A 26,928-nucleotide genomic window follows, 5' to 3' on the forward strand; every position below is an offset into this window, starting at 1 on the left:
GTGCAATAACCCATTCTGATTAAATTAATTAAATATTTTATTACTTTTTAGTCATTCAACTTCTTTATTAGGTGCAGTTCCTTTTACTTTCTGTGATATTCTCAATGTAAATTGACTTAAAAATATACACGTTTTAATGAGCACTTTCGACTTTTACTTTATCAACGCGTAATTTAACCATCACAATAGCAAAAAAAAGAACTTTAATCACAAATATTTTTTTATTAGTTCCATTGCAATTATTTTAAGGGGTGGAACATTTAAGTGACAAATACAAATAGAAAATCCTTAAATACTTCCTGTGTATTTAAGAATGAATAATTTGCATGGGATCAATTATTAATTTGTGATCAAAGTTTTTTCCGTTATTATAATTGTAAAGCTTCCATAATATTTCGATAATAAAAGTTGCTTTTTATATTCTAGAAAATAATCCTTATCTGTGTCCTGAACTATTTACAACAAGGAATTTAAACACATTCTTTGATTAAAAATTGACGCTTTAAGACTTCTTCTTAATCCCTTAAACAAAAGACGCTGTTCTCTAATCTCGAATTGATATACATTTTTTTGTGCTAACTCATTTTCTTAAATCGCAAAAACAATAATTTAATATCTAACTGTATCGATAAATTTATTTTCCAAACCATAAGATGTAATATAAATTCCATTTTTATAGTGCTTTTATAATCTTTAGTGAATTATATTGAAGTGTAGTAAAGTTCAAATGTTCGGAATGATTTTTTTACGACTGATTTTCGCAAAAATTAATAAAAATTCCAAAAGGTGTATACCTATAAATATTTTTTATTAACGAAAGGAACAAGGAAATAAAATAGACTTTACAAGATGAACCTATACAACCTGCACCTTTATGTGTTTTAATGAAACTGTCGACAGTAGATATGTAACTTTTTATCATAAAATTCTGCTACATTTCCAATACACAGAAGCTAAACAACTAGAAGAAACTTTGGCAAATGTTTAAACATTTGCCGATCGTCGAATTTTTGGAAAATTCAAATGGATACTGGAGCCATTAGTTATTACAATAAATGAAACTGTCTACATCATATCGCTGGTAAATGTAATCTGACTGAATTATCGGCATATGGTATAAAGTCATTACGAGATATACACATAATTTTTCGATCAGTTTGACTTAAGCAGCAGAATTATGTTTCGTATCACCGAAAACCGTCTGCCGATAACGGAGCGCCGGATTTGTTATGTGATATTTATAAAAAGCCTTACCTTTTGCTTCCAAAAATTGAAGTAATTCTTTCAAGGTACATGCATAAAAAAAAGCGAAAGAAAAGGTTATGCTTTGAGGGTTTGCTTTAAAGTAAAAGGTTTTACATAATTTGTACTTATTAAAAGAAACATCGGCTCAAAAACTACTTCCAAAAATAACGCTGCGTTCACACATACGGTTTTTTGCCGGAGCCGTCCACGGCTGCCGTGGAGACTGCAACGGCACGGCGCCGAAGCCGTGCACGGCAACAGTGAGACAAGCAAGTGTATAGAAGTATTCACACGTGCCGTGTGTTCACACGGCAAAATTTGTTTTTAGGATCGTTTTTCTCTCTGAATTGTGCAGTTAACAAAAGAAATTGTATAGTGTGACAGATAACAACACCGCTATATTTAATTTAAAACGTATATTTGGCTAAATATTATATTACACCCTTTTGTAAATATTTCTACTCGAATTCTTTTGTATCTGTCATTTTATTATTCTCTGTGAAAATATTTGGAACAGTGTATTCAAATTCTTTTGTATTCAATCGCATATGTGTGTTCTCTTTTTGTAAATCATCTTGCAATTTTACGCATAATTCATCGAAACTCCTAATGGACATTCGAAAATAATTAAGAAATTTGGAGCTATCCTCTCGTAGCTCATGAAATAATGTTACAAATTCACCCATCAATTGTCTGTTTTTAAGTAGTAGATGAATCCAAAATCTTGTTTTTTGTGTTTTTCTGCGATTATGCCATATCATTATTAACAACATGCGTTTTTTTCTTTCGTCCATTTTGGTCATGTATCAAAACAAAACTAAACCCGAAGTGAAAAACCGTGTGCAGTGTGAACGCAAAGCAAAATGAAATTACGGCACGGCACGGTTGCCGTTAGAAAACCGTATGTGTAAAAGCAGCGTAAGGAATGTAGGTTCACAACAAATTTTCTCCCTCTTTTCAACTTTTCAGTAGCTTCCCAGGCATCACACAGCTTGTAACAAAACTTTATGTATTTGTAGGACGGTTTTTATGTTAAAATCTATCTAAAAGGACTACAACCAACACATACACCACGAGAAAGATTTTAAAACGTAGATTTGAGGAGGAGAATGTCGTGTGGCTGGTGGATTTTCTTGGCGCGTAACCCAAAGCACGTGGAGTAACCGTGTCACTTGCGCGGAAAATAAAAATATTTCTGCGTTATTGTGCTAACCATTTTACATTTACTAACTTTAAATTCTGCACAAGTAAATCAGGAATGTATTCTAAACAAATAAAATAAATTTGCTACATTAAACTGTAGACGGAATTGCCTTCGAGACCGCCTAGGCGAAATTGATAATGGAGATATAGAGTAACAAAAATTTATTACTTGGTTACCTTTCTAAGATTCAAATTTTGGTAATGTCTATTGAAAATTTTTTATGGGAATATTTTTGCGTTGTGAGCAGTTAAATGTAAGCCAATGCCGTAATATAGTCGGATCGGTGCAGCCAGTTTAATAAAGACTGATTATCACTCGAGGGTTACAGGCGCATTATCTTAAGAATAGCCGCGGATTCTATTAATATTCATTTGGATTACGCCTTCAGCAGGCGAAGAGTTCATCAAATTTATTCAAAAAAGGGCATTAATGTTTATGGGAAGAACAAAACATGTCGAAATGATTGCGGAACCTACACAGTTCCTTTATATTATATTGCAAGGCCTATTGATGGTCATGCCTAGACTGTGGAATACCTAAATGGTAACGCTAGTTGTATACGAAGGCCGTGCTATTTGGATTTAAATAGAAATAAATCTTACGCCTACCCGTACTACGCTGCCGTATATATACGGTTTATGTATAAGTACATACAGGAACGGGTTATTTAAATAATTTAATATTCTATACTCTCAAGGGAAGAAAGATTTATGCGTTTTATCCCGAGCCCATTACATTATATTATTACAGGAATCAAGTCGAAAATATCGAAGCTTGTTCATTGTCCGCACGGGTACAGGGGGATGTACGTTATAACGCTTGGAGCACATTAATCTGCACGCGTGTCTTAAATATTGTTTCAAGGACGTCTTGTAACTATTTGATTTGCATGTATGAATTACAGGGTCGAACTGGCCCATGGAAAGCAAAATCTCAAATATCAACGATAAAGGATCGTTAAAAACAACATCAATAAACAAAGCTTAATTTTATTGATAACACTCTGTTACACCAATTAAGTTAATGAAGTAAACTGGAAGGAAAGTTGGAAAAATATTATCATTAACCATTATTTCTGAAATGAATAATGGAACTATTTTCCATTAACAATTTTTTTGTAATAAGCAATGGAAATTAATCCATTAATCATTACTATTTGTCTTGCTAATTATAGTGCCTACAATTTAATAATTTTTTCTTGAGTAATAATGAAAAGAATTGAGTATATTGGTTGGTACTTTTTATAAAATAGTACTAGTTAATGAAAAGTAATGCATTATTTGTAACCCTGCCTAGATGTATCGGAAAAATAGGACTGATTCGTTCTCAGAATGTTTGTTTGTATTACTACATTCTCTTATCATTAGAAATGAAATGACAATCGTTCTCAAAACACGCATATCAGTTAAATATTTTTTTCTCTAGATGTCTAGATAATACCTACATTTGAAACTATTCAAAGTTTAACATGTCATCAAACTGCATTTGTAGAAAAACTTAACCATATTTAGTAATATTCTTATTAAATATTAAATAAAAAATTTATTATTTATAAAATTTCGAAAATAATGAACTAAAGTTTACCTTTAATCTCCATATGTATGCTACCAGTATATCAGTGCATAGATTTGGAATTTATTCTCATACGTTCCTTGTTCATATTAGGCCACCATGTATCTGTAAAAAGAAAATTTGTACAACTTTAAATACTGAAAAGTCTAACCAGAAAAGGGTTTTGTTTACAAAGCACATTGCAATCAGAATTGTATTAAAACCGAAAAGGAAAATTGATGTAAAACTGCACACCGATTTTGTAATGACAATATAATGATATTGCACTGATAGATTTAGAAAATGTTGTCTACATGTAAATATTTTGATTAAATGGATTACTTATGTAGCATATAAATTTCAATTAGACCGCCCCTGTATTTTGAAAATGTTTTTCTCTGAGAAGAATTGCGATTAAATGACCACGAGTCGCCATTGAAATTTCCATAGGGTATCGAGTGAACGTTTCATAATAATAATTTTGAAATTACCGAGTGTATCATACATAACGCGGAGGCGTTTACTTGTTGAAGCGGTGGTTCTGATACATTATTTATTTATTACTTTGCCCAGAGATGTGGGGTATTGTAATAATAAGCTTGACCAATCATTTCACATGAGATATGCACATGATCTCAATTTTCAGGTTTGTTAAATTTAGTAGGCGACGTAATATAATTATGATGGTAGGTCCTACTTTAAAGTTTCTTTTTCATTTTTTCTTCAGGCTGGTTTAGTAGTTACAAAAGTACAATTAATTAGGGTGTTTTCGAGACAAGTAGTAAACTTTGGAGAGTGTTGACTAGATGTACTAGGAAATCGCATGGTGATTAAGGACAAAAGAATTGCTAAAAAAACTAGACGAAATTAAAATCAGAAGCCAGCCCTCGGTATGAATTGACAATGTATAGAGAAATTGTGATAACACCTAAGCAACTGCATTGATGAAAAGTGTTAATAGTGACGGTTGTGGAACGACTATACGGAGAAAATGAAAAACGAAAATTAACCTAAACATTAAAGTGATATTTACAATTTATTCCACTAGTCCGTTGCTTCGTAAGCGAAAATAATAAAAATTACAATTTGGACCCGGATTTGTAAAAATAAAATCCCAGCAGAAACAAACTTACTAACNTACTTTCCCGCAGGCAACAATAAATAAAATTGTTTACTTTAGAATACTTCAATTATCCTGGCTAATATTAAGGAAGGAAAAGGAAGTTCTTAATTGTAATCAATCATTTTATCCAGGGTGTAGCTGGATATTGATTTCAACTTCCTCCGTTCATATTGAATCCTCAAAGACAACATAACTGGTGACGCATTTCTGAACAAAGTAGAAAACTTTTATTGTAGGTAGTACCTAGTGGTCCCTAAATTGGATTTGCCAATTATAACACTTTATAAAGAAACTTTGTTACAGAAAAAAACTATTATCAAAGGATATATTAAGAGTCTATACGAAGTTTTGGTGCACATTCCAAAATATCAAAGACGTACAAAATGGTTTTAGTCCAGTCAAACTTGTCAACACTTGTATCGTGTGTATTATCAAGTTCAATTATGCCTAGGCAATGAGCAGGATCCAGAAGGATGAGGTTGGAAATTAACAGATAATTATTTGGAACCAATTCAAACTCTACTCCCGTCTGCTCCAGAAAAATTGCTTAATACTATTTTTTGTAAATGCAAGACGGATTGTAGTAAGAATTGTGGCTGTCAAAAAGTGGAACTATTTTGTTCCCCAGTATGCATCAATTGTCAGGGTCAGACTTGCTCCAATATTGAAACAACTACAACAGATGACAATATTTATGATATTAATGAAGAGACAATTGATGCATCCATTTTCTTATAACGGTGAACAGAAATTCTGCAAGAAGAAAATGAAGACGAAGAAATAATTGTCGAAGTAGAATTAGACAATNTTGTTACACAACAGCACATTACCAACAACTGAAAGTTAACTGTTCCTTTCGGATATAACTGATCATTTTATAATAATTGTTGGTTGTAAAAAATCGGTTTAATGTTGCCACTAAATCATTAAATTATTAGTATTATTGTAAGAGAGAATTTTAAGTAAATGTTAAATTTGTTGGTATCCTGAAAAAAATGACGGCCAATTTCATAATTTTCAAATATCTTCAAGTTTTGGAAAGTATTCTTACTGACAAATTTTCTTGGTGTGCAGTATGATGCTGCTATTTTTATTAAACATTTTTTCTGGGTACATGAACAGTCGGTCCGTATCTTGTTAAAAGTGTCTACAACGTGCTCATGAGAACTGATGCTGTTCTGATAGCGAAACGTTAGGAGGTAACTTCAGCCGACCACGGTCTTTAAACAGCATCAGTTCATCTACTGGCCGCGAAAGGATTTACCAATTCGTGCTGATGAGACCCAAGGAGATCAAAACTGCGATTCAAGTTCGATGGTTTTAACAGAATATTAAACAGCATGAATTTTTATTCTGGGTACATATTTTACAAAACACTTCAGTTTTTTTTATATATGTCTTGAACAATAATTTGCAGAATTTCATTTTTAATTGAAACACGAGCAGCTCGTTGGTAACAGTGACGATAAAAAAAATGCAAACGAATGTATGTACCGAATTGCAAGTTATCAAAAAATCATACTCAGCTATTGTAGAGTAATATGCAAGTTAACGCAAAAATAAATGCACGTGTAAATGAGTCGTGTAAAAACTAAACCATGTAGCCTAGCATATCTCGCAGGACGATTAAATTTCATTTGAAACTATGTGCTACACAGGCTTTTAGAGGTTCGAGGTTCACGCACTGGATGCTCTTAGTTCAACAGTAATTTGAACTTCAAACTTAAACTTAACATGACTACAAAATAAACATTTTTTTTGCAAACAGCAAACTTTATATATACATAATATTAATCTAAAAGTAAACAACTAGAGCAGAAGATGGTACGCTAAAATATTAATTTCAGGGTTCTTTTTCAAATTAAAATTAAAATGAATTTAACGTACGCTTTCGCTTATCTGCATACGTACATATATAAATATAGCTTTGGTTTCAAGCATTTTTGTTGTTGCATGTTTTTCTAGTCAAATACAATGTCGTCATACAATCAGCAAGTCCCATTATATATTTACTACCCCCCAAGGTGAAGGCTATCTTTAACAATGCGGCATTCTTTGGTGCGTGCACAGGCCACATTATGGCCTCACACAAACGAATAAATAGTAAGTTATTATTAACAGGCAGTCCTGTAACTGACCCGCAGCAGGAGTGACCTTTGCAAACGCCCTTTGCATAAATGATAGTTATTATTAAGTACTGTATTTTATTTATTACAACAACATTCCTACATTATGCAACTTATTTATGGCAGTTATTAAATTTGCCATTTATTTCTACTATTTTACAACAACGCAGTTTTCTATCATCTTCGTAATGTCGTCAGTCCTAAGACTGGTTGGACACGCACCTCCACTCTTTCCTATTCTGAGCTTAATATTCGCATTTCCCCAAAACAGCAACAATCCATATCCTTAATTATTTGCGAACAACAATCTACCTCTACTCCTGTTTTTGCCTCTAATATGTCTCTGAGTAGACCTTCATGCCTGAGAAGGTGTCCTACCAACCTATCTCGCCTATTTTTTATTGACTTCTATAGAGTGCTCTGTTCTCCTGTTATTTCTAATACCTCTTCATTTCTAACATTTTCTATCTACGGTATCCTCATCATTTGCCTGTAACACTATATTTCGAACGCTTCTGCCGCGCTTACCGTTCATGTTTCGCACCCGTACAGCGTCGCGCTCCAAACATACGCCTTTAACAATCTTTTTCGAATTTCTAATTTAACCGTTCGCGAGCATAGAAGTGACTTGTTTTCATTAAAGGCGACTCAACCCTTGGTTAATCTTCATATCCCTACGACCCCTTCCGTCCTGACTTATCTGACTTCCTAGATACCTAAAATCAGCCACTTCTTCTAACGTTTCGTCTCCTACCTTTATATTCGCACTTTCCCTACTTTTTCTACCCTTGCATACCAATATTTTTGTTTTACCTTTATTTATTTTCAGTTTCCAATATAGAATCAAAATTCAAAAAGCATCATGTTTTTCCTTGAAATATCTACTTGATAAAAATAAAATTTCTTTTTGGAACCTTGTGTATTGTTATTTATTTGAGAGCTTTCTTTGCACAAACGAAAACAGAATTTCAGATTTGTTTTCCAAGCGTCTTCCCTATATAAACGTAGAAAATGTTTTCGAATCGCAGAGGTGGTTGCTGGGGCTACTGAAGGACCTTGGGAAAGTAAGAAGGGAGCAATTTAGAAACATGTTATTATGGCGTTCTTATGCGTCGAATTGAAAAATTGTAATTATAATGGATAAAAATAATATCTATATTTCTTTCGTATTTACTGATACACTACTTAGTGTTGTGAAAAAAGGAAAATTATTTTTCTACAAATGGAGTGTTACTGGTAGCGGATCTTATCACAGATATTATTATCTGTAATCAATATTGTAGTATTACAATTGCGTTTAATTATATTTTATAGTGCATTTGTTATCAGAATACTTAATAAAAAAAATCCAATCCGAAGTTTGAAATGTGGTATTATAAGGGGATGTTAGAAATCTTGCACATATAATGGATTAGAAATGAGGAGGTTTTAAAAAGAGTAGGAGAACAGAGAGTGCTATGGAGGTCAATTCAATAAGTGAGTGAAGGGCTAATTATAGGCATTCTCAAAGTAGAAATTGGAGTTAATATGAGCAAAGGTAGACCTAGATTGTATATTTATTTAAGGATTGTTTTTCTACTGAAATTCTACAGAAATTTTAATGGACAGACGTTGGCAATGAATTTATTTACGTGACAATAAGACTGTCTCATTTAAGAACCCCGACGGTAAGTTGATTTTTATTCACACAGTTCGTCGCAATAATATACTCCGTCCAAACAGACCAGCTTTATGTCACAGTAAAATTCCCACAAGCAGTTGCTTTTATGCGCTACTTTACGACTTCGTCGTAAAGATGCATTTTCTTTCACGGCGATAGAAATATTCCGTATTCATAACAGTTTAAAACTAATTAAGTAAAGAACAAAAAAGACTTGCACAGGCCTGTGTACATAATTTTAAACGCCTTTTTATTGAAGCAAATATATGTATTTGTTTCTCGCTAATAATTTAAGAACTGAAATTGCTTTTCCCTAGCTACCTTCGCCATCTGTTGGCTATACAACCTGGCTTACAATACGCTTTTTCATGAAAAACTCATACCCACATTCAGAAGTTATTAAATACTCGTGTTTTTAGGTATATAGATCTACTTTCGATTTTTTTTGTTATGGTTTAAGTTTTAAATAATAACATTTACAAGTGAACACTATTACAATCGGTTATTTACTTATATCGTTGATTAGATTTATTATTCCTGCACAATTGATGAAACTCGTTTGTATCGACTAAATTTTTATATCTCACTTGGTCACTGATTTACACGGTTATGGAATATTCCTGATAATTTCCGAAAATTGTCAGTACGTTGCTTTATTCTGTCATGCCAGTCTTCTCCGTTGTATGATTTATGAACGGTAGCTGCCGGTTTTCTGACTAGGGTTGTATTGGATATTAACATTAATATCCGCACCCTAGTCTGTATTCCCAAAAAATAAATTTATTAAAATCCGCATCCCAATACGGATATTTGAATAACAACGTAGAGAAGTAAATATTAGGTAGGGAGTGTAGAGGGGTTTTAGTCGGTAGGTCCAAAAAAAAAAAAAGAATTATTAATTATAATTGTTTTGCGAAGGAATAAGGGAACAGTCACGACAAGGAAAAATCAGATTGACGATTAGTGATTAACTGTACCGAATTCTTGTTCTAGAGAANATTTGACTAAATTATTATTGTCTTTATTGAAACTCAATAGCACCAATTACTTAATTGTTACCTATTATTTTCAAAAAATTCTTTTCATTTTCGTCATGCCTAATCCTAAAAAGAAATTAACTTAGATTACTGCTATGGATGTGTCTAATCCTTTGTGTGTTACCGATACGATTGGAATTTATTTTCACCTAATCCATGCGATTCATGTGGTGTAAAATTGGGAATACTTGTATGTACATTTTATCTTTGAGAAAGGTCTCTTAAATAATAATCCCTAATCATTTATTTGGTTTTGTCGGTCACGTATTTAACTGATGATTTGCAACATTAATTTCATCATCATTATTAATTCAGTACCGCTAAAAGACAATCCGGTATGAAAAGTTCCGTTGTTTTTTTCAGAATTATTGAAAGGTAAGTTAATAATATTCAAAAAATTTTTATATTTTGAATTGTGCAAATTCATACCTTATAATAGCATTATATGTAATTACGTAAAGCAAAATTCACCAATTTTTGATCTTTCACCCCACGTAACAGAATCGTATCGCCTGGCGTTACACCTTCCCCGCTATCACAAATTCAGGAAAGAATAATTTTTTAATTTTCAATAGTTATTTACTATTAAACCAAAAATTACAATTTATTATCAACATTCCAAAACAACGGAAATTCATTTATAGAATGATAGAATTGTTCTGGTAATGTTAATATTGCTAAAATTCCGTAAATGTCAACCTTAATCCTAACTCCCCCCCACACGTAACAGGGCTGTAACGCCAGACTGTACCTTCACCCCCCAATTTGCGATTGGTAATAAAGGAACAGCCTCTCAAGAGATTCTATTACCCTACAATCCAAATTCACTAAAAGAGCTATCGATAACAACAACCCTACATCAGCAAGAACCCTAACCTACACTCCCAAACGAATAACACGAAAACCAAAGAGCAAGATCCCTTTCCCTCCTGCCAAACTTCTGGCGTTCACTCCAGATCTTCATGAAGAATATACAAACTATTACGAAAGACTCCCCAATCTCCTAAAATTAAAAACACACACACACACACGGCTGAAGAGGACCTGAACCGATAGGTTCTAGAACGGCCTGAGGTAGAGGGGTTTTAGTCGGTAGGTCCAAAAAAAAAAAGAATTATTAATTATAATTGTTTTGCGAAGGAATAAGGGAACAGTCACGACAAGGAAAAATCAGATTGACGATTAGTGATTAACTGTACCGAATTCTTGTTCTAGAGAAACTGATTTTCACTTTACAAATAAAACCCCGAAGTTAATTTCCACAAAATTTGCATTTTTAGCACCTGATATTTGCTTAGTAACATTACGAGTAGACAATTAAATTTTAAATGGCCCAGTTACACATCTCAAAAAATTCCATTATTTGCCCCGGTCACGATAAAATTCTACTATACTAACCACCTCTGCGAAATATGCGCATACTTTACAATACTGTACGTTATTATTCATAGCGTAACGCTAGTCTACATTTAGCAAACATCCTTTTGCGCAATACGTTTTAGTTGAAGATTGCATCTGGTCGTTTATCACTCAGGCCCTCGTTGATCTGGAGCCGAGTATGGAAAGCAATGCAGCGGAACAACGGATGTAAAACATTTGAGACATAGATTTCTGTCCACTTAATAAGGTGCCCGCTCTACGTTGATAAATCTTCTTTTTCTTTTTCTCCGAAGTTTCCGACGAGCTCAGTCCAATGATGCACCAGTTTAGCGTTATATATTGTTGAATAAGATCAATTTCCTCAAGTCTTAGCGTCTTACCAAGTTTCCCGAATTAATATAGGTACCTTTAAATAACTGAAAACCTTGCTAACAAGATTAATCTGTAAAATCATAATAATATTATATGTAGGTACGTGACTTTTTTTATAACCTTTGGTTGCGGTTTCTAGAAATTTGAAATATGCTTTCGCCTTTTTTCTCAGTTATTATCAAGTTTCTCCATAATACTTCGCTGAGTCACCTAAGTTTATGAATTTAAAACTGGATTAATCGTGAGAATAATTATATCTCCAGAATTTTTAGAAAAATGATCGAGTTGCCTTTGTTTTATAAAAATAAAAAACGTGGAGGTGTATCAAAAATTCATCAAGATGTTGGTCCCAAAAGTGAAATCGATTCATTTCACCTAAAAAAAATCTTGAGTTTTTACCTACTTTCCCGCAGGCAACAATAAATAAAATTGTTTACTTTAGAATACTTCAATTATCCTGGCTAATATTAAGGAAGGAAAAGGAAGTTCTTAATTGTAATCAATCATTTTACCCAGGGTGTAGCTGGATATTGATTTCAACTTCCACCGTTCATATTGAATCCTCAAAGACAACATAACTGGTGACGCATTTCTGAACAAAGTAGAAAACTTTTATTGTAGGTAGTACCTAGTGGTCCCTAAATTGGATTTGCCAATTATAACACTTTATAAAGAAACTTTGTTACAGAAAAAAACTATTATCAAAGGATATATTAAGAGTCTATACGAAGTTTTGGTGCACATTCCAAAATATCAAAGACGTACAAAATGGTTTTAGTCCAGTCAAACTTGTCAACACTTGTATCGTGTGTATTATCAAGTTCAATTATGCCTAGGCAATGAGCAGGATCCAGAAGGATGAGGTTGGAAATTAACAGATAATTATTTGGAACCAATTCAAACTCTACTCCCGTCTGCTCCAGAAAAATTGCTTAATACTATTTTTTGTAAATGCAAGACGGATTGTAGTAAGAATTGTGGCTGTCAAAAAGTGGAACTATTTTGTTCCCCAGTATGCATCAATTGTCAGGGTCAGACTTGCTCCAATATTGAAACAACTACAACAGATGACAATATTTATGATATTAATGAAGAGACAATTGATGCATCCATTTTCTTAGAACAGTGAACAGAAATTCTGCAAGAAGAAAATGAAGACGAAGAAATAATTGTCGAAGTAGAATTAGACAATTATCTAACATAATAACATTTAGAACCTATTCCACTTTGATCATTAGTAATATTACTATTTTTTCAATCAATAGGATACGATCTGATCAAACTTTCTTAATGACAATAGTTCGTGGAGTATACCTACTGGGGAAACCACGATAAAAAAAATGCGCCAAGTACATTACCTGGTGCGGAAATGTGTGCATATTATGTAAAATATGAATTGTCTAATGTTTAAAACCGCGATATCTCACGAATGGTGAGTCGTAAGTGAAAAAGTGACTGAAACATTTTTGTAGAGAATTGTATGATCTACAACTTTTGTCTGACCTATTTTCACGATAAAACTTACCGTTTCCGAGAAAAATGGAAAAAACCTTAATTTTGCAGTTTTGACCTTGAATAAAATTTTTTGCAGAAGTACGATCGAAGGGGACTTTCGACATTTTATTTATAACGGCGTATTTAACTTCTCTGCCAATTTTCAGCCCTATGCGAATTTTGGCTAAGTTAAGATTTATTTTTGTCTATTTTGACTGGACTATTTGGAAACGTCGGTTATTCCGTAATACCAAAAAGGTCAAAAATTGATATTATTGGATTTTGTAATTAGAATACCTCCACAATATGATGTGCTGAATTGCGTCGCAAATTAGTTGTGATTCATAAGGATTTCCTATTTATTTTGATAAAGGAAAATCGTTAAAGGAAATGGAATTAATGGAACACACCGAACAGGAAATTTAAAAAGATAATTCGTAAAACTCCAAAAAGTACTTTTTGGTCGCCTAAAGGAATTTAGTACTTCCTGTTTTAGCTGCAACGTTCCTCACGTGTTGATCGCGACATAAAGTTCGTGTCTTCCGCGACGTGAAGATAAAGAATGCACCTAAACGATGAATCGTTGGTACGAAGAAATGGACGACCAGAAGAACAATAAAAATCGTTGACACTGTACGGGTACCAACAACAACAGCAACGTGGTATGGGATGGGATGCAATGGGATGGGACCATGGATGGTGTGGCATGGTACGGCTTGCCGTAGAGCTCGCGGCTTTCGATGACGATATCGAGTACTACGATGGAACACGTAGGTTAAATACCTTATGCACCATACGCCGGACCGACCAGAAGAAGTACGGTGCATGTTTTATGCCTCGAGCCCGACACGAGTTCTTTTGTTTCCAACCACATGTCGCACTTTGTCTGCCATTTTTAGCACCCACGGTAACTTAACACAATACAAACCAAACAACTGACTAACGAACGACAATAATAAGAAGAAAAAAAAAGGAAAATGAAGCAGAGAAAGGAGACCGAATCCGATATTGCGCAATTACGCTGTCATATACAAATAAGAGAACAAAGAAAAGAAAAAATTTACTTTCAGTTTCGAGCAATTCTGTTAAAAAATTGATGCGATATTGCTTCAAATCACGAAAATGGTAATATCAGCTGTAAAGGGAAAACGACACTGAATGGAAAAGTGGATAAGACGAAAGAAAACGTCTAGCCAAATAATTTAAAAATTCTATTTCGTTATAAAAGTTAGATGGAAGGAAAATGATTATCTGTAAAACCTTCAAGTGCGTATCACGAATTTATCTTCGACTGAAGACAACATTAAAAGTTTGTTGGTAGTTCGAAATTCTGAATTTATTAAAACTTATAAAACTTGCAATTATTAAGTAAGTGCTAGAATTTCCAGTAATGTTTAGAAATATTCTCCGTTGTTTCCCAAATAAGTTCAGTTTTAGTAGTTACAGAATACAAAAATAAAAAGATTTTATCATATGTACCCTAACTATAAGAAGAATACTTTAATTAATCACATTTCTTTAGTATTAATAAATAAAAAATAGTAATAAAGACAATCTTCGGTGTTATATACGGGGGTATTTGTTGATTTTTATATTTGATGGTCAATTATAGGATATTTCATAATCAAATTTGCATATATACTTGCAGTATTATACATAATATTAATCTAAAAGTAAACAACTAGAGCAGAAGATGGTACGCTAAAATATTAATTTCAGGGTTCTTTTTCAAATTAAAATTAAAATGAATTTAACGTACGCTTTCGCTTATCTGCATACGTACATATATAAATATAGCTTTGGTTTCAAGCATTTTTGTTGTTGCATGTTTTTCTAGTCAAATACAATGTCGTCATACAATCAGCAAGTCCCATTATATATTTACTACCCCCCAAGGTGAAGGCTATCTTTAACAATGCGGCATTCTTTGGTGCGTGCACAGGCCACATTATGGCCTCACACAAACGAATAAATAGTAAGTTATTATTAACAGGCAGTCCTGTAACTGACCCGCAGCAGGAGTGACCTTTGCAAACGCCCTTTGCATAAATGATAGTTATTATTAAGTACTGTATTTTATTTATTACAACAACATTCCTACATTATGCAACTTATTTATGGCAGTTATTAAATTTGCCATTTATTTCTACTATTTTACAACAACGCAGTTTTCTATCATCTTCGTAATGTCGTCAGTCCTAAGACTGGTTGGACACGCACCTCCACTCTTTCCTATTCTGAGCTTAATATTCGCATTTCCCCAAAACAGCAACAATCCATATCCTTAATTATTTGCGAACAACAATCTACCTCTACTCCTGTTTTTGCCTCTAATATGTCTCTGAGTAGACCTTCATGCCTGAGAAGGTGTCCTACCAACCTATCTCGCCTATTTTTTATTGACTTCTATAGAGTGCTCTGTTCTCCTGTTATTTCTAATACCTCTTCATTTCTAACATTTTCTATCTACGGTATCCTCATCATTTGCCTGTAACACTATATTTCGAACGCTTCTGCCGCGCTTACCGTTCATGTTTCGCACCCGTACAGCGACGCGCTCCAAACATACGCCTTTAACAATCTTTTTCGAATTTCTAATTTAACCGTTCGCGAGCATAGAAGTGACTTGTTTTCATTAAAGGCGACTCAACCCTTGGTTAATCTTCATATCCCTACGACCCCTTCCGTCCTGACTTATCTGACTTCCTAGATACCTAAAATCAGCCACTTCTTCTAACGTTTCGTCTCCTACCTTTATATTCGCACTTTCCCTACTTTTTCTACCCTTGCATACCAATATTTTTGTTTTACCTTTATTTATTTTCAGTTTCCAATATAGAATCAAAATTCAAAAAGCATCATGTTTTTCCTTGAAATATCTACTTGATAAAAATAAAATTTCTTTTTGGAACCTTGTGTATTGTTATTTATTTGAGAGCTTTCTTTGCACAAACGAAAACAGAATTTCAGACTTGTTTTCCAAGCGTCTTCCCTATATAAACGTAGAAAATGTTTTCGAATCGCAGAGGTGGTTGCTGGGGCTACTGAAGGACCTTGGGAAAGTAAGAAGGGAGCAATTTAGAAACATGTTATTATGGCGTTCTTATGCGTCGAATTGAAAAATTGTAATTATAATGGATAAAAATAATATCTATATTTCTTTCGTATTTACTGATACACTACTTAGTGTTGTGAAAAAAGGAAAATTATTTTTCTACAAATGGAGTGTTACTGGTAGCGGATCTTATCACAGATATTATTATCTGTAATCAATATTGTAGTATTACAATTGCGTTTAATTATATTTTATAGTGCATTTGTTATCAGAATACTTAATAAAAAAAATCCAATCCGAAGTTTGAAATGTGGTATTATAAGGGGATGTTAGAAATCTTGCACATATAATGGATTAGAAATGAGGAGGTTTTAAAAAGAGTAGGAGAACAGAGAGTGCTATGGAGGTCAATTCAATAAGAAATATAGCGGGCTATAGGAGTGAAGGGCTAATTATAGGCATTCTCAAAGTAGAAATTGGAGTTAATATGAGCAAAGGTAGACCTAGATTGTATATTTATTTAAGGATTGTTTTTCTACTGAAATTCTACAGAAATTTTAATGGACAGACGTTGGCAATGAATTTATTTACGTGACAATAAGACTGTCTCATTTAAGAACCCCGATGGTAAGTTGATTTTTATTCACACAGTTCGTCGCAATAATATACTCCGTCCAAACAGACCAGCTTTATGTCACAGTAAAATTCCCACAAGCAGTTGCTTTTATGCGCTACTTTACGACTTCGTCGTAAAGATGCATTTTCTTTCACGGCGATAGAAATATTCCGTATTCATAACAGTTTAAAACTAATTAAGTAAAGAACAAAAAAGACTTGCACAGGCCTGTGTACATAATTTTAAACGCCTTTTTATTGAAGCAAATATATGTATTTGTTTCTCGCTAATAATTTAAGAACTGAAATTGCTTTTCCCTAGCTACCTTCGCCATCTGTTGGCTATACAACCTGGCTTACAATACGCTTTTTCATGAAAAACTCATACCCACATTCAGAAGTTATTAAATACTCGTGTTTTTAGGTATATAGATCTACTTTCGATTTTTTTTGTTATGGTTTAAGTTTTAAATAATAACATTTACAAGTGAACACTATTACAATCGGTTATTTACTTATATCGTTGATTAGATTTATTATTCCTGCACAATTGATGAAACTCGTTTGTATCGACTAAATTTTTATATCTCACTTGGTCACTGATTTACACGGTTATGGAATATTCCTGATAATTTCCGAAAATTGTCAGTACGTTGCTTTATTCTGTCATGCCAGTCTTCTCCGTTGTATGATTTATGAACGGTAGCTGCCGGTTTTCTGACTAGGGTTGTATAGGATATTAACATTAATATCCGCACCCTAGTCTGTATCCCCAAAAAATAAATATATTAAAATCCGCATCCCGATACGGATATTTGAACAACAACGTAGAGAAGTAAATATTAGGTAGGGAGTCAGACAAGGATGCACACTGTTACCGCCACTTTTTAATCTATACATCGAAGACGCGATCAACATCAATAAAGACAGTACAACTGTAGGAATAGATATACAGGGGCAAAAGATTAGTAAGCTTAGATTTGCAGATGATATAGCAATATCAGCATGTAGCAAGGAGGAGTTGGAGATTTAGAGCTTTAAATAAAATGTAAGCGATATTGATAAAACAGTATTGTATGAAAATAAATAAAAGTAAAACAAAAATACTGGTATGCAAGGGAAGAAAAAGTATGGAAAGAGCGAATGTAAAGATAGGAGATGAAAGATTAGAAGAAGTGACTGATTTTAGATATCTAGGAAGTTAGATAAGTCAGGACGGAAGGATTAGTAGGGATATAAAGCAAAGGATAGCACAGGTCGAGTGGCCTTCAATACAAAGAAGTCACTTCTATGCTCGCGAACTATTAATTTAGAAATTCGAAAAAGATTGTTAAAGGTGTATGTTTGGAGCGCGACGTTGTATGAATGCGAAACACCGGCGAATGGTGAGGATACCGTGGGTAGGTTAGAAATGAAGAAGTACTAGAAAGAATAGAAGAATAGAAGAAGGCGAGATTGGTTGGTAGGACACCTTATCAGACAGAAAGGTCCAGTCAGAGACATATAAAAGGCAGAAACAGGAGCTAAAAGAAGTAGAGTTAGACCTAGATTAGATTACTGTTCGCAAATAGTTAAGGATGTGGATTGTTCTAGTATTATATAGGGAAATGTGAAGATTAGCTCAGGATAAGAAAAAGTGGAGGTGCGTATCCAACCAATCTTAGAACTGACGACTTTATGATGATGATGATTTGAAAATTGAGAGAATTGAGTTCTCTAAATCCATGAAAATAAGATTAAGTGACACCAACAATTCTACTACATATTTTCAGAGAAAAACAAAATATCTCCATTTGCTTCGATATCCTCATCTCCATCCTATAAAATACATCCGTTGCAATCCTATTTCGCCGGTATCGATCGCCTGCGATATTCCTTCATAACATTGTCACTAGAAATCCAAGAGATGCTCGTCCTTTAGCACCCTACACGTTACGTATAATAATTGTTGTTTAATAAATAATTTCCTAATTGGCATTCGTCAATTGGTTTGACAAACAGCAAACATCACTTTTTGTATGCAAAAATTGATATTCTATATAATTTTATTAGGTTGGTTTAATATCAACTTTCGTGAAATCGTCTACGGTTTGAAATATGATTTCTAAGGATCACGATTCGTAATAATTTTTCTTTCGGAAAATACATATTGCACAATTGAGCGGTTGTACATGTGCGAAGAAGAAATGGGTAAAGTAAAATATTGTAGAGGTCGGGCGTTAATATGAACTTCAAATTCCAAAGGTAATGGGTAATAAATTCGATGCATTTTACGGCGCTGCGCTGGCTGTTGCTGTAATAATCATGATTATTTTCTGAAATACCCGACGTCTACTGAACCATAGATGTTTCAACCTCTAGCAACTTATGTACCACGCATATACCACTCGCAACAGTGGGTTATATCTTCGATTTTATAACCACTTTTGTCGATAAAGCTTTAAAAGTTGATTTAACGTCCAATTTAAGACGGTAACGCATCTATTTTGTCATACTAAATGTCAAATTAAGCGCTTCTAATAAAGCATTTTCTCGGTATTTATTATATAAAATTGTCGATCTGTTATATTTTAATATACATACCTATATTTTTATTTAATTACACTTCTTCTAGTAACACCAATGATAGGATACTAAAATTTTGCAAAAGGCACACAGTATGGGAATATCGACTTAAATGCGATTTTTCATTTTTCATTTGTAGAAATGATAAAAAGGTATGGATAGTGCAAGCAGATATAAATATTACTGAATCTATCGGCCTGCATCAATTCTAACATTGTCCAAATCAAGAATAAGTATAAGGTGTCGCTCATTCGCAGTCGCTTTTTGCCAATCTCATTTAAATTGAGGAACAGGTGTTATTACACTAAAGGGAATTCACACTACAGATAACCTTAAATTAATGAGGAAAAATTGTTGTTGCTGTCCTGTCATCGCCGGGAATCGAACTCGAATCTTTGGCTTCACGCACCACTGCTGTACGTAGTCAGATACGTATCGTCGCGTTGCTGATGTCACCTCTCTTAGGTTGGTAGTAAAGCAATGGAGCGTGAAGCTAGAGACCCGGGTTCGATTCTCGACGAGGGCGTAACAGTATCAAAAATTTTTCTTCATTAATTTGAGATTATTTGTAGTGGTGAAAATTAATTCACTGTAATGTAGTGAAATTAACCTTATATAAACTCTTCTAAATGTCTCATTATCAATAAGTATTATTGTTTGCATATAATAATGACAGTAAACATTCATAAATGAAGTATCATGGATTCCGTTATTTATTGTAAATGTAAATTTTTAACAAAGTTAATTCGTTGATTTTTCAAAGCTGGGCGTGAGCACTCGTCACATATTTTACATTATGGGTTTTTACGTCTTTTTCCGAGCTCTTGTTACGTAGTAAACCATACCATTATTGAGAATAATCAGAAACCACGACAAAACAGTCAAAAAGAAAGGTCACAATCATCCTAATAGAGAGTATAATAGGAATAGTTCAATATGCTTTACTAATAAGATCAGAAATTAAATTTTTAGTATTTGAAACTGAAACAAAATTATGACGTTAAATTAAGAAAAAAATCTATTAAAAGAGGCAAAATTTCATTTTCTTGCACGCACATTGTACTTTATGATGTGAAATCCATGTGTGAATCCGTAGAAAAATTAATAAATATTTTCAATGTTTTGTTCGACAAACGTTCGGGATGTCGCCTCATTTATCATTTAAGAGTGAAGAGGTAGGCTGTATGTGTGTATCTTCTAAGCAGGATTTGCTTTGGAACGATCGCAAGGAGATGAAATTATCCTTTAGCTTTCTTCACGTTTAATCTCAGTTTAAATCACGTGTATATGTTTAAGTACGATTCATAAATCGTTTCGTACTTCGTGCGATTATTGGCGTATAAATCTGCGCCTCAGAGAAGGATTTATAAGTGGCACAAGTTAACGATTACACAGAGGCGCCGACGTAGGGATGCAAAATGAGAAAACATACTCGCAAATTAAAAAAAGATAATAATAAAAAGAGGACGAAGAGAAGAACGAAAGCAGTTAAACTCGTACTTTATGGGGCAGTAAACCAACTTATATCTAATCTATTGTGCCACAGAGGACTTCTTATATTGCTTACTTTACATCTGTACATTGAGGATATTGTAATGAATAGACACTTACCGGACCATCTCATACGCTTTCATATCTTAAATGGATGCAACCGCCATTATTCCTTAAAGTATTAGCGGGACTTGTTAAGTAGATTCCTTGAGCAAAGCAATCGCACTCGCCACAGATAAAGTTGAAAATGTTATTTAGAAATGCACAGGCAACATTAAGAGGTTGGCTGTTGAACATCGTCTCATGAAAATATAAAAGTAAATTCAGACCAACTAATCAGAAAACTAATTAGTCAATGCACTGCAAATGTAATAATGAATTTGGTCTGAAAACCTATAATTTTTTGTAACTAATGCAGTGATTGAATTATCTGTTAAGTTGTCTTTAACATTTTAGTTAATACTTTCTCTGAATTAGCGCAACAATTAAGTTAATAATATAAAAGTAGGGTCTTTTTTTTTTGATAAGTTTTCTTAAACAGTTTTGAGTAATACAAAATAGTTTGTAAAAGGTCTATATTGTTTCAATACGTTTTTCTTTTTATCATGTCATTCTTTATCTGAAAATCCCTTAACCCTCTCGGTAAATATCAAAACTATCAGGAGACTTAGCAATAACGTCTATATGACGTAAAAAAACCCATAAATTTTTATACGCGCTTTACTCCAATGTGTACCAAATCCGCCATATGGTATGATAATTTTGTGGTAAATCAAGATAAAAATCTATTCAAGAGTAATATACACTAATTTTTTAAGTACTAGTCCTTATCTTTGTTTGTGCCTGAATTAATGTTTAATAGATTATTTTTATTAACGCTTAACCGTCATTTAAATAACATAAAACACGTCAAATCTTTTTGGACCAGTGTTGGATTTAACAATTTTTTTGATCAAACGAGTAGTTAGAATTCAAGACATTCAACTAAATCTTTTTTGTACTTATTTTACAAGGGATGCGCAAAGATTATGTAATAAATTAAAAACGAAATTTTGCATATAATAAATGTATCTGAGTCTTGTCATTTAGATAATAAGCAGATTGTACACAGGTAATTGAAAATTTATTGTTTATTAAATCAATTTACTTGATCCGGCTCTGTTTGGGAAAGCAAGAGATGTAGGTGTACACACTGGTTTATATAACAGTTCTTTTCCAAACAATAAGATGGATTGCATGAGAAAAAATGCCACCTGTTTTGAATAGTTAGCAGCTACTACTAAGTCCAAACGTTCATGAATAATGACTCTGAATCTGAAGCCAGATAAATCATCATAATGTTCAAAGGCAAGATTGAAAATGTCAATTTCAAACCTCGAATTGCTGTTAGAAGAAGATTAAACATGCAGTAGAAAGTAATATACATGTTTTAATCCTGATTCATTCCTACCGATAATAAAAAGAAAACATGAAAGGGCCTTTTGTAATGCTTAGAAAATTGTTACACAACAGCACATTACCAACAACTGAAAGTTAACTGTTCCTTTCGGATATAACTGATCATTTTATAATAATTGTTGGTTGTAAAAAATCGGTTTAATGTTGCCACTAAATCATTAAATTATTAGTATTATTGTAAGAGAGAATTTTAAGTAAATGTTAAATTTGTTCGTATCCTGAAAAAAATGACGGCCAATTTCATAATTTTCAAATATCTTCAAGTTTTGGAAAGTATTCTTACTGACAAATTTTCTTGGTGTGCAGTATGATGCTGCTATTTTTATTAAACATTTTTTCTGGGTACATGAACAGTCGGTCAGTATCTTGTTAAAAGTGTCTACAACGTGCTCATGAGAACTGATGCTGTTCTGATAACGAAACGTTAGGAGGTAACTTCAGCCGACCACGGTCTTTAAACAGCATCAGTTCATCTACTGGCCGCGAAAGCATTTACCAATTCGTGCTGATGAGACCCAAGGAGATCAAAACTGCGATTCAAGTTCGATGGTTTTAACAGAATATTAAACAGCATGAATTTTTATTCTGGGTATATATTTTACAAAACACTTCAGTTTTTTTTTTTTGTATATGTCTTGAACAATAATTTGCAGAATTTCATTTTTAATTGAAACACGAGCAGCTCGTTGGTAACAGTGGCGATAAAAAAAATGCAAACGAATATATGTACCGAATTGCAAGTTATCAAAAAATCATACTCAGCTATTGTAGAGTAATATGCAAGTTAACGCAAAAATAAATGCACGTGTAAATGAGTCGTGTAAAAACTAAACCATGTAGCCTAGCATATCTCGCAGGACGATTAAATTTCATTTGAAACTATGTGCTACACAGGCTTTTAGAGGTTCGAGGTTCACGCACTGGATACTCTTAGTTCAACAGTAATTTGAACTTCAAACTTAAACTTAACATGACTACAAAATAAACATTTTTTTTGCAAACAGCAAACTTTATATATGTAGGTACCTACTTATAAGTCCTTAGGTATTGTTTGCTGTACGGATTTTTTTTTTATAAAATGCAAACACAAAACGTACAAATAGGTTGTTCTTCTGTTTGAAGTATTTGAGGACCAACAGTTTTCACTAATTCAATAACACAATAGACACAATATTTACAGTTGAAGTAGGTACATATTACATTTACATCATAAAAGCACCCAATAATTAATTCGTAAAATAGTCACAGGTAATTGGACATACGCATTGTTACTATTCGTTATGGCACTAGCTCCAATCTAACTATTAAAATAGTGCGTTTGTGTGTTTAATATTCATTACACTCGACTACAGACGAATTAGGAATTAAAAAATCATAAAATACATAGACAACTACTACCAACTTGTTCATAGAATCGATGCTCTTAACTCATTCGTTTGATTTAACGATGATGTCTACTCACTGTCTCAACTTTATTAGATTTACCGGGAAGCGATTGGTTGAAACTGTGGCACGCTTGCTTGTTTAGTTTAATTATCAAAAACAATTAGGTGCGTGAACAAGCAAAAAAATTGGTCAGATTTTATTAAAAAAATTCACCATTCCTGGTCTAAACGTCTGGTTAGTTGTTGAACTATAATGGTTGTATATGTCTAACTGTATTAGAAAAAAAAAAATTTAACAGAAGCTCTAAGTTTATAATTGCAAAAATCTACCTACTATTATAATGTTAATGTCTGCCAAGTTTCAAACTTTTTTGGACAGTTACATTGGGGGGAATATTTGCAGAAATATATTTGTCGAATAGCGCAATATGAAACTTCGTCACTACAGGGTGTTCCACAACACAACAAGATCATCTGCTTTATTTATTTCGAAGGAGTACAAAAATTTAAAAATTGTCAAAATAAGACCGAAATACTCTAACGTGCCTACATATAACATGCATGAAATAAAGTGTATGCTGCTTAATTAGAAGGGTGATCTAAATAATGAATTAACAGACGCATGAAACATTGAAAACTAACTGAAACAGCTTATTCCCTTGAGAAATGCACAACATTTTGAAACGAAATACTCAACATTTAAAATTCTCTTTCATTTTCAGGAGCTTAAAGAAAGTTTCAATTACGGCCTGTTTTCACCGCCAGAAAATGGAAGAGCGGGAAAATTCCTGGACGAGGAAAGACGTTTGGGAGATTACCCTTTCAACAGTCATGTGGGCTACCTTGAGGTAAATAGAAACATTCAAAGTTTCAGCAAAGAAGGGTTTTTTACATGGTGGAATTTCAAATTCAATTTAAACTCACATTAACCTGATGATTGATGAATTCCCTGTGGTGTATAGATCTCCGTGATCGCAACGCATTGTGGCTAAAAAGTTCGGCCTATCTCTCAACTTTATATGAACTGTTGACAAAATAGTTGTCTTATTTGGCATCTACTCATTTTTTGCTCTGAATATGTCGCATTCTGTTAATTTTTCCTCTACTTAGCTCATAGTGTCTTTCATTATTTAATTAGATGAAATTTCAACTAAAAGTCATTCCCAACTGGTATATATAGGGTTGTTCGGAAAGTCACTTCGTTTTTTCCCGACAGAGGATTTAATTGTATTCTTTTGTACCCAACTTCACATTTAAGCCGTATAATTTTTATATGCTTTGAGAGCTCATATAGCAAGGCTTGTGTGTGAAAAATTCCAATTAATTCTACGCAGTAGTTTTTGGTTGGTGCCCTTTTAAATATGGAGAGCGATAAGCAGCATTTTCGACATATCTTACTGTTTTACTACAGAAAGGGTAAAAATGCTGTTCAAGCCAGAAAGAAATTGACTGATGTGTATGGAGAAGGTGTGTTGACAGTACGCCAGTGCCAGAACTGGTTCGCTAAATTTCGATCCGGCAATTTTGATGTCGAAGATGCACCACGTTCGGGAAGGCCGGTTGAAGCTGATAAAGACGCGATAAAGGCATTAGTTGATGTGAACCGGCGAATAACAACACGTGAGATCGGATTGAGGTTAAATTTATCAAATTCAACAGTTTATGACCACTTGAAAGGCCTGGGATTATCCTCGAAGCTCGATGTATGGGTTCCCCATGTTCTCACAGAGAGAAATCTGTGTCGCCGCATTGACGTCTGCGATTCGCTTCTCAAACGTCACGAAAATGATCCGTTTTTGAAGCGCATCATCACTGGGGACGAAAAATGGGTTGTATACAACAACGTCAAACGCAAGAGGTCATGGAGCAAAAAAGATGAACCGGCTCAAACCATTTCCAAAGCCGATATTCACCAAAAAAAGGTGATGCTGTCTGTTTGGTGGGATTTTAAAGGAATCGTTTTTTTTGAGCTTTTACCGGATAACACAACGATTAATTCGGAAGTCTACTGTCATCAGCTGGACAAACTGAATGATGCACTTCAACAGAAAAGGTCAGAACTAATCAACAGGAAAGGTGTAGTGTTTCACCAAGACAACGCGAGACCTCACACAAGTTTGGTCACTCGCCAAAAGCTTTTACAGCTTGAATGGGATACAATGCTACACCCACCATATTCTCCAGACCTGGCACCATCGGATTATTATTTGTTCCGGTCACTCCAAAATTTTTTAGACGGTAAAACCTTCACCTCAAATGAGGAGGTCAAAAACCTCCTCGATCAGTTTTTTGCCAGCAAAGACCAAAAATTTTATGAGCGTGGAATTATGCTACTATCAGAAAGATGGCAAAAGGTGTTGGACCAGAACGGTCAATATATAATTTAATAAAGTATTTGTTTATTATACGAAAACTGTCTTTCATTTCCAAAAAAAAAAAAAACGAAATGACTTTCCGAACAACCCTATATTACAGCGGCCTAAGTATTTGGTTTATTTAACAGCAGATACGTTCTCATGTTATACAAAGCGTTGTGTACCAACACGTTTATCTCACCGAGAAATGTTCATTATACACCCTATTAGCATATATTCAGGATTTTTTTGACGTAGCGGCTTGAGAACTTTTTATTGCGAAAAACAAACGCCTGATGTAGTAACTAACCACAGACTATGCAGACTAATTATTCATTCACACCCATTCACTGGCATCAGACTTACTTAATCTGATTCACAAAACAATTCTCGTTAAATATACAATACACAATCCCACGGTTACTGATTTTTATTATACCTATGTCAGGAAATAATCTGAAAATTGTGGTAGAAAAAAATACATTTGCCTTAATAAAAAAGCAGTAAACACTTCAATGATTCAACTTATATTGACTTTTATGAGGAAAATTTGATTGAATGAAGCAGTATTCAGTATCGTTTTATATTTTTGTCTTGACTTACTAGTCATAAGCAATTAAAATTATAACTAAAGCACCTCTAATTTTTATCTCTTAATATTTTCATTTCAGGTTACATTAAGTAACAGTATTTTTAATAAAATAATTCGAAGTGGTCTGTATTCTGTCGAAACTGCCAGACGCGGATCGCGATTTCGATCTTTTTGGATCTCATCAGCGCGTCGCAGGCAGCTCCGACAGAACACAGACCAAC

General features: G+C 33.5%; 1 protein-coding gene across 5 annotated transcripts in view; it reads left to right on the forward strand.

Annotated features, from left to right (window-relative positions):
* LOC108744824 (protein shank) overlaps positions 1 to 26,928 on the forward strand; it is a 76,290-nt gene that overhangs the window by 31,029 nt on the left and 18,333 nt on the right. For all 5 annotated transcript variants that reach the window (XM_018480769.2, XM_018480770.2, XM_018480768.2 and 2 more), the window contains exon 3: positions 24,484 to 24,609. In XM_018480769.2, the coding sequence (XP_018336271.1) occupies positions 24,484 to 24,609 (126 nt within the window). The remainder of the gene's footprint in view (positions 1 to 24,483; positions 24,610 to 26,928) is intronic.

This window comes from Agrilus planipennis, unplaced genomic scaffold (genome assembly GCF_000699045.2).
Source record: "Agrilus planipennis isolate EAB-ADULT unplaced genomic scaffold, Apla_2.0 scaffold35, whole genome shotgun sequence".
In the NCBI taxonomy this organism is placed as follows: Eukaryota; Metazoa; Arthropoda; class Insecta; order Coleoptera; family Buprestidae; genus Agrilus; species Agrilus planipennis.